This window comes from Pyrgilauda ruficollis, unplaced genomic scaffold (genome assembly GCF_017590135.1).
Source record: "Pyrgilauda ruficollis isolate IOZ18807 unplaced genomic scaffold, ASM1759013v1 scaffold199, whole genome shotgun sequence".
NCBI lineage: Eukaryota > Metazoa > Chordata > Aves > Passeriformes > Passeridae > Pyrgilauda > Pyrgilauda ruficollis.
The window spans coordinates 494679-509591 of NW_024519095.1; the positions used below are offsets into that span (position 1 = coordinate 494679).

General features: G+C 34.8%; 1 protein-coding gene across 1 annotated transcript in view; it reads left to right on the forward strand.

The window, feature by feature from the left end:
- Nucleotides 1-14909, forward strand: part of LOC121352843 (nipped-B-like protein) — a gene marked incomplete at its 3' end in the record, with an annotated part of 140477 nt that extends 125568 nt beyond the window's left edge. Inside the window, 16 exon segments of the mRNA XM_041466124.1 lie at nt 84-182; nt 1692-1755; nt 1758-1802; nt 2382-2518; nt 4034-4174; nt 4477-4570; nt 4678-4832; nt 5103-5193; nt 8316-8489; nt 8996-9186; nt 9934-10041; nt 11346-11546; nt 11960-12106; nt 13574-13869; nt 14157-14331; nt 14895-14909. Of these exon segments, the coding sequence (XP_041322058.1) occupies nt 84-182; nt 1692-1755; nt 1758-1802; nt 2382-2518; nt 4034-4174; nt 4477-4570; nt 4678-4832; nt 5103-5193; nt 8316-8489; nt 8996-9186; nt 9934-10041; nt 11346-11546; nt 11960-12106; nt 13574-13869; nt 14157-14331; nt 14895-14909 (2133 nt within the window).
- Nucleotides 14910-14913: the final 4 nt, after the last annotated feature.

Sequence of the window (14913 nt, forward strand, 5' to 3'; positions counted from 1 at the left end):
TCAGCATATCTGTTCTATGGATGTATTAGAAATAATACTAATCTAAGTTTATTTATTTCTGCTAATATTTTATTTTCCCTCAGAAATTAGTAAATGAGACATTCCAAAAACTCTGGTTTACTCCAACTCCACACCATGACAAAGAAGCAATGACAAGGAAAATACTAAACATCACTGATGTGGTATGTTAAACAATTTGAGTTGTGTGCAAAATTACATTTTGATTTTAGTATCTTAGAAACATTATCTGTATTTTTTTGAGCACAATAATATGTCAGATGGTTTCCCTTTTTATATTTCCTGGCATAAAATGTACGCCAAAAATATTCATGTGATTGAGCAGGCAATAGGAAATCTTAAATGCTCACTAATCTGCTGGCAATAATAATTGTGACCACACTATATTCAGATTCTATTAAGTACTTGTTCAGTTAAAACACAACCAATTTCTATCGTATGTAACATTCTACAGGAATTGCTACTAGCATATAGTTAAACCTGCCTAAGAACTTGTCTCTTAAAAGAAAATTTTCCTCAAACAATTGATAACCTTTATTTTGCAAAGTTAATAAGCTGTTTTAATAAATATAGGGTAATGTTTTTACTCAGAGTAAACTGTTGTCTGCATAATTGTATCTTACTATTTAGGAGCAGCAAATTAAATAGCATATCTCCAAAATAAAAATGTTTTAATTGGTAGTGAAAATACATTGCATAAAACCACTGTACTGAAAAGATGTTTTAATATAAATTATTCAAAGATCTAAATTTCAAATTTAAAAACTGACTTGATTACTTACAATTGTAGGTTTAAACCCTATTTTGCTTTACAGTTTCTTTAAAAGTTGTAGTCTAGTCTGCATTTTTCCTGTCTGAGAGGTCAGTTAATTTGACTTCTGTTTAATTCTCAGTTCTCCTGCAAGTTCTAATTTGAACCACCTGTGTGCTGTTCCTGATATGTGATACCAGTGAAGGCTTGTTCTGTTTATATATAAACATGTGTGTGTATATATATATATATATTTATATATATATATATATGTATATACCTAAATAAATATGTGTGTGTGCGTGTACTTTTCTCTGGTGCCCAGTGACAGGACACAAGGGAATGACCTGAAGTTGCATCAGGGGAGGTTTAGGTTGGGTAAAAGCAAAAGGTTTTAAGGTTTTTCACACAGAGGGTGGTTGGCCCTGGAACAGGCTCCCCAGGAAAGTGGTCACAGTGCCAAGCTTAACAGAGTTTAAGAAGATTTGGACAATGCTCTGTGACCCTTGGGTTGTCCTGTGCATGGCCCGAGGTGGGACTTGATGAACCCTGTGGATCCCTTCCAACTCAAGAGATCTGGTGGTTCTATGATACACCTGGATGTCTATTTTCAAAGTGTCAGGATTATATTTCTACATAAATTCGTGCAAACTTTTCTACAAAATGGGAGCTTATCTTGCAGTAGGGACAGCAATCTCCAGTAAAGCATGTACGCTTTGTGTTGTATGAAATAAAAATTCTAGTCACCAAAATGGTGGGAGCTATTTTTCAAATACAGAAGACAATTTCTGGTCTCCATTGTTCTTATTGCATATAGAAATGTATGCTTGTTTGCTGGTCTTTTGAGATGACATCTGTGTTGAAATAATTTTTCCTCAGATGCCTTGTTTATTAACTAGTTTATTCTCAAAAATACTTATAGGTTGCAGCTTGTAGAGATACAGGGTATGACTGGTTTGAACAGCTTCTTCAAAATGTAAGTAATGAATTTTGAATATCGAGCACATTCTTAAATATGAAGAATCTTTATCAGGTGATATTATTTAAAATTCAGCTAAAATCCTTTGAATTTTTTTAATGATACTGTAACAATTGTTGAAATAACTTCATTGCAAAAAGTTACTGTTCTGGAATTCCTGTTAAAAGTTGATTGTAATAAATCATTGTTCTTAAGTGATGAAATTTAATGTACTGTGTAATAATAAAACTTCTCTAATCTTCACTAGTTAACCACAATCATAGAACTGTTTTTAAAATAGCTGGTTCAAACTTTCAGATCACTAAAACCAAAACTATCATGGCAAATTGTATTTGCATTAGTATGTTTTATATTTGTAATAAGAATTATAGGCTGGGCTAATGTAACATTTACAGGTAGGAGTATAAAAACTGGTGATGTCTCTGATGCTTCTTTGCTTCTTTTTTCAAGTCTTTTGTAGTCACATATAAATGTTAACACAGTATGTTCCTATTTCTAATAAGAACATTCTGTTTTGATCTTTAAAGAGATGCAGTGAAAGAGACACTCAAACAGTGTTTAGGCCATATGTTTTCAATTGCTTAAACAGTACTTGGTCTTACTGTCCTTTTTGTGTTTTCTAATCTTTTGCAGATTCTGACAATAAAGGTGTGAATTCCGGTCGCTTGGTTGCTTGCATAACCACTTTGTTCTTATTCAGCAAAATCAGGCCTCAGCTAATGGTCAAACATGCCATGACCATGCAGCCATACCTGACCACTAAATGTAGTGTAAGTAGAGACAATCAGTCTTTTCCCTTGATAATTGAGCATGAAAATGAACATCTGTCTTGTATACTTACGAAATTTAAGATAGGAAAAAAAAATTTAAATTGTTGAGTTTTTTCATGAGCATCATAGCTTTGGAAATTACTAGATCCTTTTGAAGATCCCTATAGCTTTTAAGATGTTCTCCCTCGTGTTCTACCTTCATATTTTGCAGCCAAATGAAACTGAAACCTGTGCTGCCTCTTTCCCAGTTTTTCTTCCTTCAGGAAATAGTTTCTTAGAATTGCTTTAGTTTACAGTCACAGTCTTAAAAGTAGTTAATGTTTAACATATGAATCTTAAGACTTAAGGATAAGGTTCCATAGGATAGAGTGATCTGATATATAGCAAATATATGAGAAGAAAAAAATCTTACTTCATCCTTTTCTAGACTTCATTTCTCATTCCTCTAGCTCTAGTGCTCTTGTATTCCCCTGTAAGACATTGTAGAGAGCTCTAACACTGAAACCCTCCCCCAGTCAGGTCTCTGAATCTTTGCAGTGGTTTCTGCCATTTTGATCTGGTCCCCTGACTGGTTAAAAGGAACGGGCAAGATCATGCACCCATTGCTCAAGGGTGATGAGCGTGGGTGGGTGGCAGCAGTGCCTTTCAATAGGTGAGCTGCCCAGGGCATGCTTAAGGGGTAAATGTTACCAACTTAGATTGTAGATACAGCCTGGCATTTTGCAGGCATTTTCCATGTTCTCTAGGCACATTTACAACAGGCTCTTAGAGCTGCTTCTGAACAAACAGTATAGGAAAGACTTACCTAAATATTTACTTGTGGCTTATTTAGTGGATTGCAAATTATTTGTTTTGTATTTACACATGGTTGAGATGAATCATAGAATTACCACTGACAGCTTGAACATGTCAAACAGCTTGATACCAGCAATCAGGATTTATACTATTAGCTTTTTTTGTATATTTATTATTATATACTATACTGATTAGCAAGCTGGATTTGTCAAAAGTCAATTTCTAGCAGCATGTCTCTTTAGCAGGTGTTTTCTGTAGATTCCATAGAGTCATGATAATGCAAATCAGTAGTAATTTTAATTGTAATTTCTACATTTGTGCACATTATTACCTTTTGTTTAAGGTGCTTTAAGTTATAGCACAACTTCATTTTGTTGCTGATACCTTGTTTTCAGGTGTTGAGTCTTCTCTAGTGTGCATATCTCGGGAAGAATTCCTAGGTTTCTTGTAAGACTCCAGAAAATTATCAGACCCAAAGGTTTTCACGTCCGACACAGCCTTGATAATTCTGCTCATCCAGACTTTTTTTTCCTCAGAATGCCTGCAGTAAACAGAACTAGATTTCATAATATGTAATTTAATAGCAGATGTAAAATATATTCTTTTATGTGTTTACCAAATATCTCATTTAAGTTGGTGTTTTTAACTGCCAGTGCATATTAAAAGTACTTACCTTATCCATGGCCAGAAGTCTAAATACTATAAATGCTGTTGTTTCAGACCCAGAATGATTTCATGGTGATCTGCAATGTTGCAAAAATCTTAGAGCTTGTAGTGCCGCTAATGGAGCACCCAAGTGAGACCTTTCTTGCCACTATTGAGGAGGACCTCATGAAACTCATCATCAAATATGGCATGACAGTAAGTTTTTAATTGCTACTGTTCTATTGATTCCATTTCACATGAGTTTGGTTTAAAGACAGTCTTGGTTTCATTATGAAGATAACTTTTGAGTCATGAAAATTATGGGTTTACCAGGGTTTCTATGTGGTTTTGCTGTATTTTAATGAGTTTGAGTAGGTCTTCAGAGTAGTGTAGGGAGGGACATTACATTATATCTCTTAGATGGCTAATTTTAGTTCAGCATAGCTTTTTCCTGTATAACTTCACAATAATCTCAATTTAAACTTCTAAGTAGATAATTTGTTCTTTCTTGCTCCTAGGTTGTTCAGCACTGTGTGAGCTGTCTTGGGGCTGTTGTGAACAAGGTCACTCAGAACTATAAATTTGTGTGGGCCTGTTTTAATAGATACTATGGTAAGCAAAATCATAACAAGTAATTGTCACTTTTCAGTTTTGAGTACAATTCTTATCTGAGGGATACACCACAATTAAATGCTGTGATAATTTTTATTTTACTGCAGGTGCACTTTCTAAATTAAAAAATCAACACCAAGAAGACCCCAACAGTACAATACTTACTGCCAATAAACCAGCACTCCTTAGATCACTTTTCACTGTTGGAGCACTGTGTCGGCATTTTGATTTTGATCAGGAAGATTTTAAGGGCAGCAGTAAGGTAAAATAACTTTCATTTATTCTCCATGTCTTAGATATAATGAATGTTCCACTTAATTTTGAAAGTACATTATTCCTAGTGCCCCAAATGTATATATTTTTCCATAATGCATATGGTATAACTTTCTGGTTTTTAAATACATGATTTTGAAAGGACTATGCAGTAAAGTCGTATGTCTCCTTTCCTTTTTTATAGATATCCTTTCTATAAGAGATTAAAAACATCTGTTTCATCTTCAAATAGCTATTAATTGTGTTTTAATTTGCCCAGGTTAACATTAAGGATAAAGTACTTGAACTGCTGATGTATTTTACAAAGCATTCAGATGAAGAAGTACAGACAAAAGCCATTATTGGTCTTGGTAAGAAATATTGATTTTTTATTATTCTGCTCTAGTAGAAATTCATGTATATCAGTAGGAATTCATGTATTTGTGTAGTCACAGTAAAGTTTGCTTAAAATCAAAACTTATAGCTTATTTTGTTTGAGAACTGGCCATAGCAAAGCTGTCAAAGGGTTGCTAGTTGCATGAGTCTGCAGCAGTGTGGGTGCTTTTGACAGTGAATGCTTTTTGATGTGTGACCAAGTTGTAGGGCGCAGCAGATTTCCCAGGTAATGAAGACACTACTTTTTTTACTCCACATGCAAGTATGTTGTAACTCCAAACCTTGTTTTCCAGTCCACAAGGTAAAAAAGGATGGAAAAAACTTGAAACATTTTAGGGGTAGGAGCAGGCATTCTGCAGGAGTCAAGGGAACTGCTGTTTATAGTGGCTGGATGGCCTTTGTGAGATTAGTATGGCATTTCAGTGACTTGCAGTACAAAATGAACTGCCACTGACTTACAGACAGAAATCATACATCCGAGAAAATCTTGTTTGGGCAGGTAGGTCTTGGTGTCTAGAAGAGCTCAATTCATGGTTATTGCTTTGTCTAAAATAAATTGTCTCTGAGGCCTGAGAGCCTTCATTGCATGATTTAACTGTGGACAAGAATTTGCCTCTTTATGTTGCTTTTTAGGTGACTTTTCAGATATCCTACTCTAATACAGGCTAGGGAGGGTTCTGACGATAAGGATCAAGACTGAATCTTCATTTCATATTCTATGAGAAACAATTTCAAGACAGTTGGGCTGGATTAATGGCATTGGAGTTGCCTCTGTTGCATTAGCAATGCTGTGATTCTCCGGACTACTTGCAGTTTTTCTAGGCATTATGTCAATGTAGATGATACTTACCCATAGTCCAGTTCAGTGTAATTGCACTCTACAGAATTTCATGTGGGATAGGGTCTGTATTCCTAACCATAGACATGATTACTCTGCTCATGGATATGGAGTGTGTTATATTTGCCAAAAATGCTTCTAAATTATAGACTAAATGGTCATCTGTTTTGTCAGTAGTCATTCTTCAGATTTTTTTTCTGCCTGTAAAAATATCAATGTTTATTTTAATTAAACCTCACTGGTTTTAGTGATATATTGATTTCGTCCAGGTACTGATTCTGAAGATAGCTGTTGGATGCATGGAGATGTGATAGACAGTGCAAATTTCCACCTCAGGCTGGTCACTGAGCAAAGTTGTTGAATTCATTCAATGTTTGTGAGCAGAAGTACAGTGAAAAGGACTAGCAAGCTAACTCAACACTTATATATGGTGAAAAGGGTCATGTGAAGAATGTACTTTCCTATCAGCCTTTCACTTTAGTAGGGACACTCAGCAGTTTTAGCCTTTGCCTCAGGATGTGCCACTGATGTTGAGGGATTAAGCCTAATCCTAATATTAATTATTATGGTTATGCTTCTCTTCCAGATATATACTTGAAAAACCAGTTGAGGATATAAACTCGTTCATAAATATAGCTAAACTTTTAAGTACCTAACAGTTAATGTTTTAATCAACAAAGTTCAGTGCTTACTCTAAAGATTCTTAACAGAGTGAAAACAAAGGTGTGAATAGAAATGGTGTGACAGTATCTTTGAGATGTGAATTCAGTCCTTAAAAAAACATACAGCAGGTGCCTTTCTTCATCTCCTATGACAGCCTCTTATGCCAAGTAAGATTTCTTCCCCAGTTAAATGGGGATGGAAAAGTAAGATTTTCCCTGAGAATACTGGTGGTTTAGATTTCTTAAAGTGAATGAAAAAAAAGTTTTATGAGCTGTTACAGATATGTCTATGTGCTTTTCATTTTTAAAATTAACCATAAGAAATGGATTGGACTTTGCACAGAGGTGGTCAAGTTATAAACATCAATATGCACTTGTATAGACCACAGTCATACCACATACTTCAAAGACCACCCTAATTTCTTTTTCTTCTCTTTTCCCTTTCTCTCACCTGCTTCTCCGCTTCTTGTTTTGGGACTGAAATGAGATCTAAAACACACTGAGGGCTTGCTTTGGACTTAGCCTTTACCTATGCTGTGCTGTATTTTTGTGTGTATGGAGCCTGTTTTTAAAAATTTTACTAAATCTTCCCTCTGTTACAGCCATTCTTATATATTGCTCTTGCATAATTTTATTTGCTTTCATTTCTTTCCCCTATTTTCCTTTTATGTTCCTATTTTTTCTATGTGCCCATTTAAAATCTGAATTTTTTGTGGTTATAGAAAATGCATTTAATGTCTACTTTTCCTAAACAATCTTAAAAACAAGTAATTAGTTAAATGTAAATTAAATTAGGATCTTACGTTCCTATTACAGTTTTTTTTAAGATACTCCTTAAGAGTTTGTCAGCAGCACTTCTAAAACTACATAAATTATCTAAAATGGTATATACTGCCAGTAATTTAGAAAAGTTTTTATTAAATACAGACTTAAGAACAGCCAGTTGATTGGCAAGGGTAAAACTACAGCTAAGAGCTGTTCTGTAGTGTGTGTCTTCCAAAACATATAGTCTTGGGAGCACTTCAGATGATCTTCAAGTTGAAGACTACAATAGGCATATGAATAATGACAGCAAGAGGTGCAAATTTTACTGTGTTCCCTGGTGACTATTTTTTCTATTATGATGTTAAATAGTCATGGTTTTTATCAATTTTTCCACATTTTCTCTGCATCTGTATGAGTCACATTTTACAGTTGCAGCAAAATGTTTGTCTCTAGATGTATTAGAATGTTTGTATTAGAAAAATAACAGATCATTTTTTGTAACATTCCTTTCTCATTCTTATAACTCCTAGTCCTTGAGATGCAGGCCTCTATGCTGGACCTGGTTCCAGACCTGTATAACTTTCTGTGCAGTTGCCATGGGTCACCACATTTTATCCCTCAAACAGAGTCACGTTAATGGAACTGTCATGGCTATCAGAGCTCCTTGTTAGCAACGGGTGATGTCCACATGGAAGTGTGATACTGTTTGGACTAGAAAAAGCTATGCTGCTGGGAGGAGATAAATTTCATACCTTTCTTCTGAAGAACCTAAAAAGCAGAAGTGCAATTTCTATATTATAGTAATGAGAAATCCTCTTTTCTTCACTCTTAGGATTTGCATTTATACAGCACCCAAGTTTAATGTTCGAACAAGAAGTGAAGACTCTGTACAACAGCATTCTTTCAGATAAGAACTGTTCAGTAAACTTAAAAATCCAGGTGTTAAAAAACCTTCAGACCTACTTGCAGGAAGAAGATACACGTATGCAACAGGCAGACAGAGACTGTAAGTGCTGAGTTCTTCTGTGCTCATGAACCTTGCAAAACCTGACTTTGTTGCATACACTTACTATATATCTGTGCTGAGTCACTTAAAATTGTAAATAGATCAGTAGTATTGTACCCAAAGTATTTACGAGGTATATGCATAGTTGTATTATTTACTTCTAAGATGTACAAATACTGGAAGCAATCCAGAATTCATAATTGCTGTAATGATGGTAATAATATTTTTTATTCTGAGTTTAATTTGCAGATAAAAACAATAAGTACTACATTTTAAAGAAAACTTTTTATTAAGGAATTCAGACTTGAATTAAAATTTTGTCTCTCTATTTTTTGATATATATTTATTACATTAGACTGTTCTTTGTTTCATGAGATCATAAACCTATTCTAAGACAGCTGAAGTATGTATTTATTGTGAAACTCAAAGATCAGCATATATCAAGTGATGGCAAAATAAGCAGTTATACAATGATGAGTATGTTATTGCTTTTGTCCTTTTTACAGGGAAAAAAGTAGCAAAACAGGAAGACCTGAAAGAAATGGGTGATATTTCCTCAGGGATGAGTAGTTCCATCATGCAGCTATATCTCAAACAGGTCCTTGAGGCTTTCTTTCATAACCAGTCCAGTGTACGCCACTTTGCTCTAAATGTCATTGCACTGACATTAAACCAAGGTCTCATCCATCCTGTTCAGGTATGATAGGCTTTTGTGGTGGGACTTTCTTTTATTCATGTTTTTATAGGCTTTCACACTTGCTACATAAATTTCCAGGTTTTCTCTTCTACTTATGTTACAGCAGTTTCTTACTGTAGCCAGAGGCCTTTACAAAAACCATATTTTGAAATCTGTTTTATGTTGTTAGCCCACAAGATTCCAAATGCTTCATTATCTATTTTTTGGATTAAGATGTAAAAGCCCAGGCAGTACGTAAAGAGCACATAGATATGTACATTGGAGCATAATTCTGTTACAACTTTGAGGTATATGCCAAAATGTTTTCTTTGTTTAGTTCTTTATCCTGTGTCAGCTTGCTTCCACCTCAATCCCTATATCATCCAAGCACTATGGAATTCCACAGTCAGTGTCGAGAGTTTCAACCATCATCTCCATCACTTTGCTTACATAATGTTTTGTAACTAATTTTTGATGCTGCAACCATTGCACATGTTCGGTCATAAGTGGTTTTTTGGGGTTTTTTTAAATGCAATTTTCTGTATTTTAAATTCACTTTAGCGTTTGAGAAAAAGGGAAATACTACCTGAAACCTCACGACTTCGTTAGAATGCTGGTATCTTGTAGTATTTTGTTTTATTTACTTGAAGAAAGGGTAGTAAGTTGCATAGACCTTCCTGTTCTAATTTCTGCACTAGAAACAAAGAAAAAAGACTGAGAAAGAGGAGGTACAATGCCTCTGAATAACCATTTCATTTGTTTTTCAAGTGTGTGCCGTACTTAATTGCTATGGGCACAGATCCAGAGCCCTCTATGCGAAATAAAGCTGACCAACAGTTGGTGGAAATAGACAAAAAATATGCTGGGTTCATTCACGTAAGTAATTCTAATTTAACATTTTACAAAATACTGTTACGTTCTCTAGTGGTTTAACACTTGAATATGCTTCAACTCCAGAAAAAGAGTAGAAAGTAAAAAAATAAACAACATTAAGCAGTTGTAAAAATGACTCCCCTGAGAAACAGAAAGGATAATATAATTTGAAGTGTCTCTTCTAGTCCACAATTTCCTTTAATTTATGATTCAGGGTAATATTTTCCACACTAAATAGTATTTAAAAGCCTTTATTTGATAAGAGGTAAGAACAAGTGTTTCATGATGTTTAGCAATGGTTTTCTTGTATCAGTGGACTAGAAAAGAAAACACTATGTAACAGTCAATAGAAGTCCTTAGAATATATATATTGGAGTATGCAAGGCACCAAGGCTTTATAAATTGTAATCTAAGCAGAAGCATAGGAAGCTGTTTACATCTGATGAATCTTGCTGAAAGGAATAACTAAAGGCTGTGTGAGGATGTGGAGTTGTGGCATAGTACCAGTTCTGCTTAAGATCTGAAAGGAAGCTGCAGCGTTCTCCTTATTTTGGAAGATCCCAGTCTAGGTTCTTTGTGTGTACTATGTTGTAGGACTTCTCACATGTCCTTCTTTGTATTCCAGTGCATTTGGAGCATTGCACTGTTGATGGCATCCAAACAGATAATTCATCCATTAAGTGAAGGCTAGCAGTTGAAATTTGCTGTGTTAGGCAGCTAGGATTTAAGACAGTGTATAGACACGTAGACAACTTTGCTGGACAGCAGCAGAGGTAGTATGAGGACAGTTGGCTGTGCAGCTTAACTAGAGAATCAGTTTGTTCTGAAACTAGAGCAAGACCATTGAAGTGAGTAAAATCAAATGGAAATTATTGAATATATGAAAAAAAAAACCAAAAAACAAATACTGATTTTCTGTTTTTAGTCCTATTGTATTCATATAGATTCAGTTATTGGTTTCACTACAGGGGATACCAAGCATATACACATGGTAGAATATTCTGTTCATGTGTGAAAACATTTCAATGTTCTTGAAAATTTTTTAAATTGAAATACCTGGCTATAGTGGGTAAACAGATTAGCTGTATGTTCCTAGCAGAATTTACAGTCAAAGCAGTTCACAAGACATTCTGATCTCTGCCACAGGTTCTGTTTGACAGCTCAAATCTGTTTACCATCTCAAAAGGTAGTATTGCTTCAGTGCATGTTTTTAATTTAAATTTCAGATGAGCATCCCTTTGGAAGGATTCAGTTGTACTGCTTTGGAAGCAGTGTTTTGAATAAAAATAAATATATTTCCCTTTCAGATGAAAGCAGTGGCTGGTATGAAGATGTCTTACCAAGTACAGCAGGCAATTAATACCTGCCCAAAAGATCCTGTGAGAGGTTTTAGACACGATGAATCATCCAGTGCACTGTGTTCACACCTCTACTCCATGATTCGAGGGAACCGTCAACACAGACGAGCCTTTCTAATTTCTTTACTCAACCTCTTTGATGATACTGCAGTAAGCACCACATTTCCTTTACTTATAAAGAAGTTAAAATGCAGCATTAAAAGCTTACGTTCTCCTTTTAAGTTTTCCTTTTATGATCTATTTTATGACATCATTAATAGCTTTGTCCCCAATGTACTTTTTTTTGCTTTCTAATATAAGGTATTTATCTATGTAATAGAATGCATGTTGCATCACTCTGTACCTTTTCATACTCAGTTTGGACTAATCAGAAATAATGTATCTTCAGGTATAACTAAATTTTGCATGTATAGATGTTGTTTAGAGTGGTTTTTGGGGGCTATATAGATTTAAAATTGTGGTCAGTTTTTTTTTTGCTCTAGATTCTTAGGAGCATTGCAGAAGTATATGAATCCAGGATATTTCTACATGTATTTATGTGTAATTTTTTCTTTAACTTCCAGAAAACAGAGGTGAATATGCTTTTGTACATAGCAGACAATCTAGCCTGTTTTCCATACCAAACACAGGAAGAGCCACTGTTTATAATGCATCATATAGACATTACACTATCAGTTTCTGGTAGCAACCTACTACAGTCATTTAAAGAGGTATGTGCATTTATATTTTAGTGTATTTATGGTGGTGGAAACATAAGCTTCTCTATAATGTGGTCAATTTGTCAGTGAATGCAGTACCATTACTATTGTGTGAACCAGTTGCATTACGTGGCATGTAAACAATAGTCAAAAACCAAGCAACACTGTCTGTTCTGACCTTTATCTGGTAGACACTAGTCAAAATATAATTTCCCAATATGGGTGAATAGCGGTTAATTGTGTGCATATGAAAGCACATGAACCCAGAATCATTGTGGAATACTAATTTGTTATGGTTGTTTGTAAAATTTTAATAATAATATCCAGTTGTCAGTTTATTTTGTTATCAAGTAGCTGATGACAGTTGCATTTGTGTTGCCTGAGAGATTTAAAATACATTGCAAGAGAGGAATGGGCAGTATTTCTTAAAGCAGTGGTAAGAACCTGAATCATGATAGAGTCAGTACCTGTTGTTGTGGCAACACACAAGCCTGTAAGTGAGAGGCCTCTGCTTCTTAAACACTTCAGTGTCTTCCTTTCCTGAACAGCTGTTACAGTAGAAGGTGCAAATTGTCAGGAAGCAGTTTCTAAATGTCCAGTTTGACTAATAAACACAAATTTCTGATGCCAGAAAGTTCACTGCCATAAATGTACTGTGCTTTGAACTCTGACCCTACCAAAGTTGATTTTTAATCTGCTAGAAGGAGACAATTCATTCTTCAGGTTGAGAACCAGTGTGTTCAGCACCAAAAGGATGAGATCCTGCTTAGGTCTGTGTCCTGAAAAATCATACTATGTGCAGTAATAATGCATATGTGAAATTAGATCTGTAGATCTACAAGTAATCATAGAACTAATAATAGAATCATAAAATGGCTAGGGTTGGAAGGGACCTTAAAGATCACCTTGTTCCAACGCTCTGTTATGGGCAGGGACACCTTCCACTAGACCAGATTGCTCCATCCAGCCTAGCCTTGAACACTGCCAGACATAGGGCAGCTGATTATTATTAATCATTACTAATTCATTATTAATATGATCACTTTGGTCAGCAGTGTAATTAGTGTCATAAAATTTTAAGAGACAAAGATTTAAAACTGGCTTGGACAGCAAACTATGTATGAAAATCTCCATGAGACACAGAAATTATATTCAGGTGAAAGAAAAACAGAATTTTCTTCCTGATTTATTGTGATTGGCCTTCTGCTGTATTTTGCTGTCACTGCTAATGAACTTCAGCAGTCTTAATGATAACATAGTAGGGGCGTGCGCATTCCTTCTGTATGCACCTTGCAAGAAAATCTGAGCGTTGGATAAATTTTTCAGTACATTAAGACTATCAAGTTATAAATTATTAACATTGTTCAGCAATTTTTTTTTAATTTGAGGTTGTAATGATTTTGGCCAGATTATTTTAGGAACATACATGATATTACTTATCCTAATTTTGGAATGTGTGTTAACTTCTCTGTCTTGCAGTCTATGGTGAAAGACAAAAAAAAGGAAAGAAAGCCTTCATCAGATGAGGAGACCGAGAGTGACAGTCACAGTGGCAGCGGGAGCGAAAGTGAGGAAGAAGCTTCTAAGCCTCGGAGGTTACGGAAACGAGTGGACTCTGATTCAGATTCTGATGAAGAAAATGATATAAATGCAGTGATGAAGTGTTTACCTGAAAATTCAGCTCCTTTAATTGAATTTGCTAATGTCTCCCAAGGCATATTATACTTTTTGTTCTGAAAACAGCATCTAAAGAACCTCTGTGGATTCTCTGATAGGTAAGGTTATTTAGATAATAGGACGCTTGTTATGCAGTGACATTTTTCCATTTGTTTAAGTTGACTGTAACTACCTGTCTAAGCAATACATTTGTGTAACAGAAAAAAAAAATTAATTAAGTTGAACTTTGGCTTAAAAAACCCAATTATTTGATTTCTTGCCAGGCTATCTATTGTATATGGAATGATTCAAAGAGAAATACTTATATTGGAGGTTTTAAAAGCTTTTTGTTCAAATTACTGTGGGCTTTCCTTTAAAGGTCTTCTCTTTTGTTTTCTATAAACAGTAAAATTCAAAAATATTCTCCATCTGAATCTGCAAAAGTTTATGATAAAGCTATAAACAGGAAGACAGGAGTGCATTTCCATCCAAAACAAACTTTGGATTTTCTGCGGAGTGATATGGCTAATTCCAAGATCACAGAAGAAGTGAAGAGGAGTATAGTAAAACAGTACTTAGATGTAAGTAAAGTTACTTTGCAGAAAGTCTGAAATCCTTTAACACAGTATAAAGTTGAAAGTATGTTTCAAAATGTTAAGCTCCTGGTTATGTTATGTGATGTGTGGATCTTCCTTTCAGGATGATTAGCAGGACTGCATTTCAAAGATTTCTAATAAGTTTAATTCAGTGATAATTAACTTCAGCTTAAATTTTATGGAGTATTTTCCAATTTCTGATAACCATGGTGTATACCTCTCCCATATTACTTGTTCATTTTACTCCTGACTCTTTCCATTATGGGAACAGAGACTAGATGTGGTTTATTAACTGTCCCTCATCCTGCACCAATAACAGATAGAGAAAACTTGCCATTTGGAAAACTCAGGAAGAAAGCTTTTGTATATCTACAAAAAAAAAAAAAATCAAAGTTAAGTTTGTAGAACATAACATAATCTGTTCAACTTGTCTGCTGTTTGTTTTACCCTGTTTCTTTATTTTGGTACTTGTTTCTAACATAATGTAACTTGATAAAAATGTCCATGTCTAAAGTTACAAAGGGAACTGATCTTTTTTGTTTTAATAGTTCAAGCTCCTTATGGAAC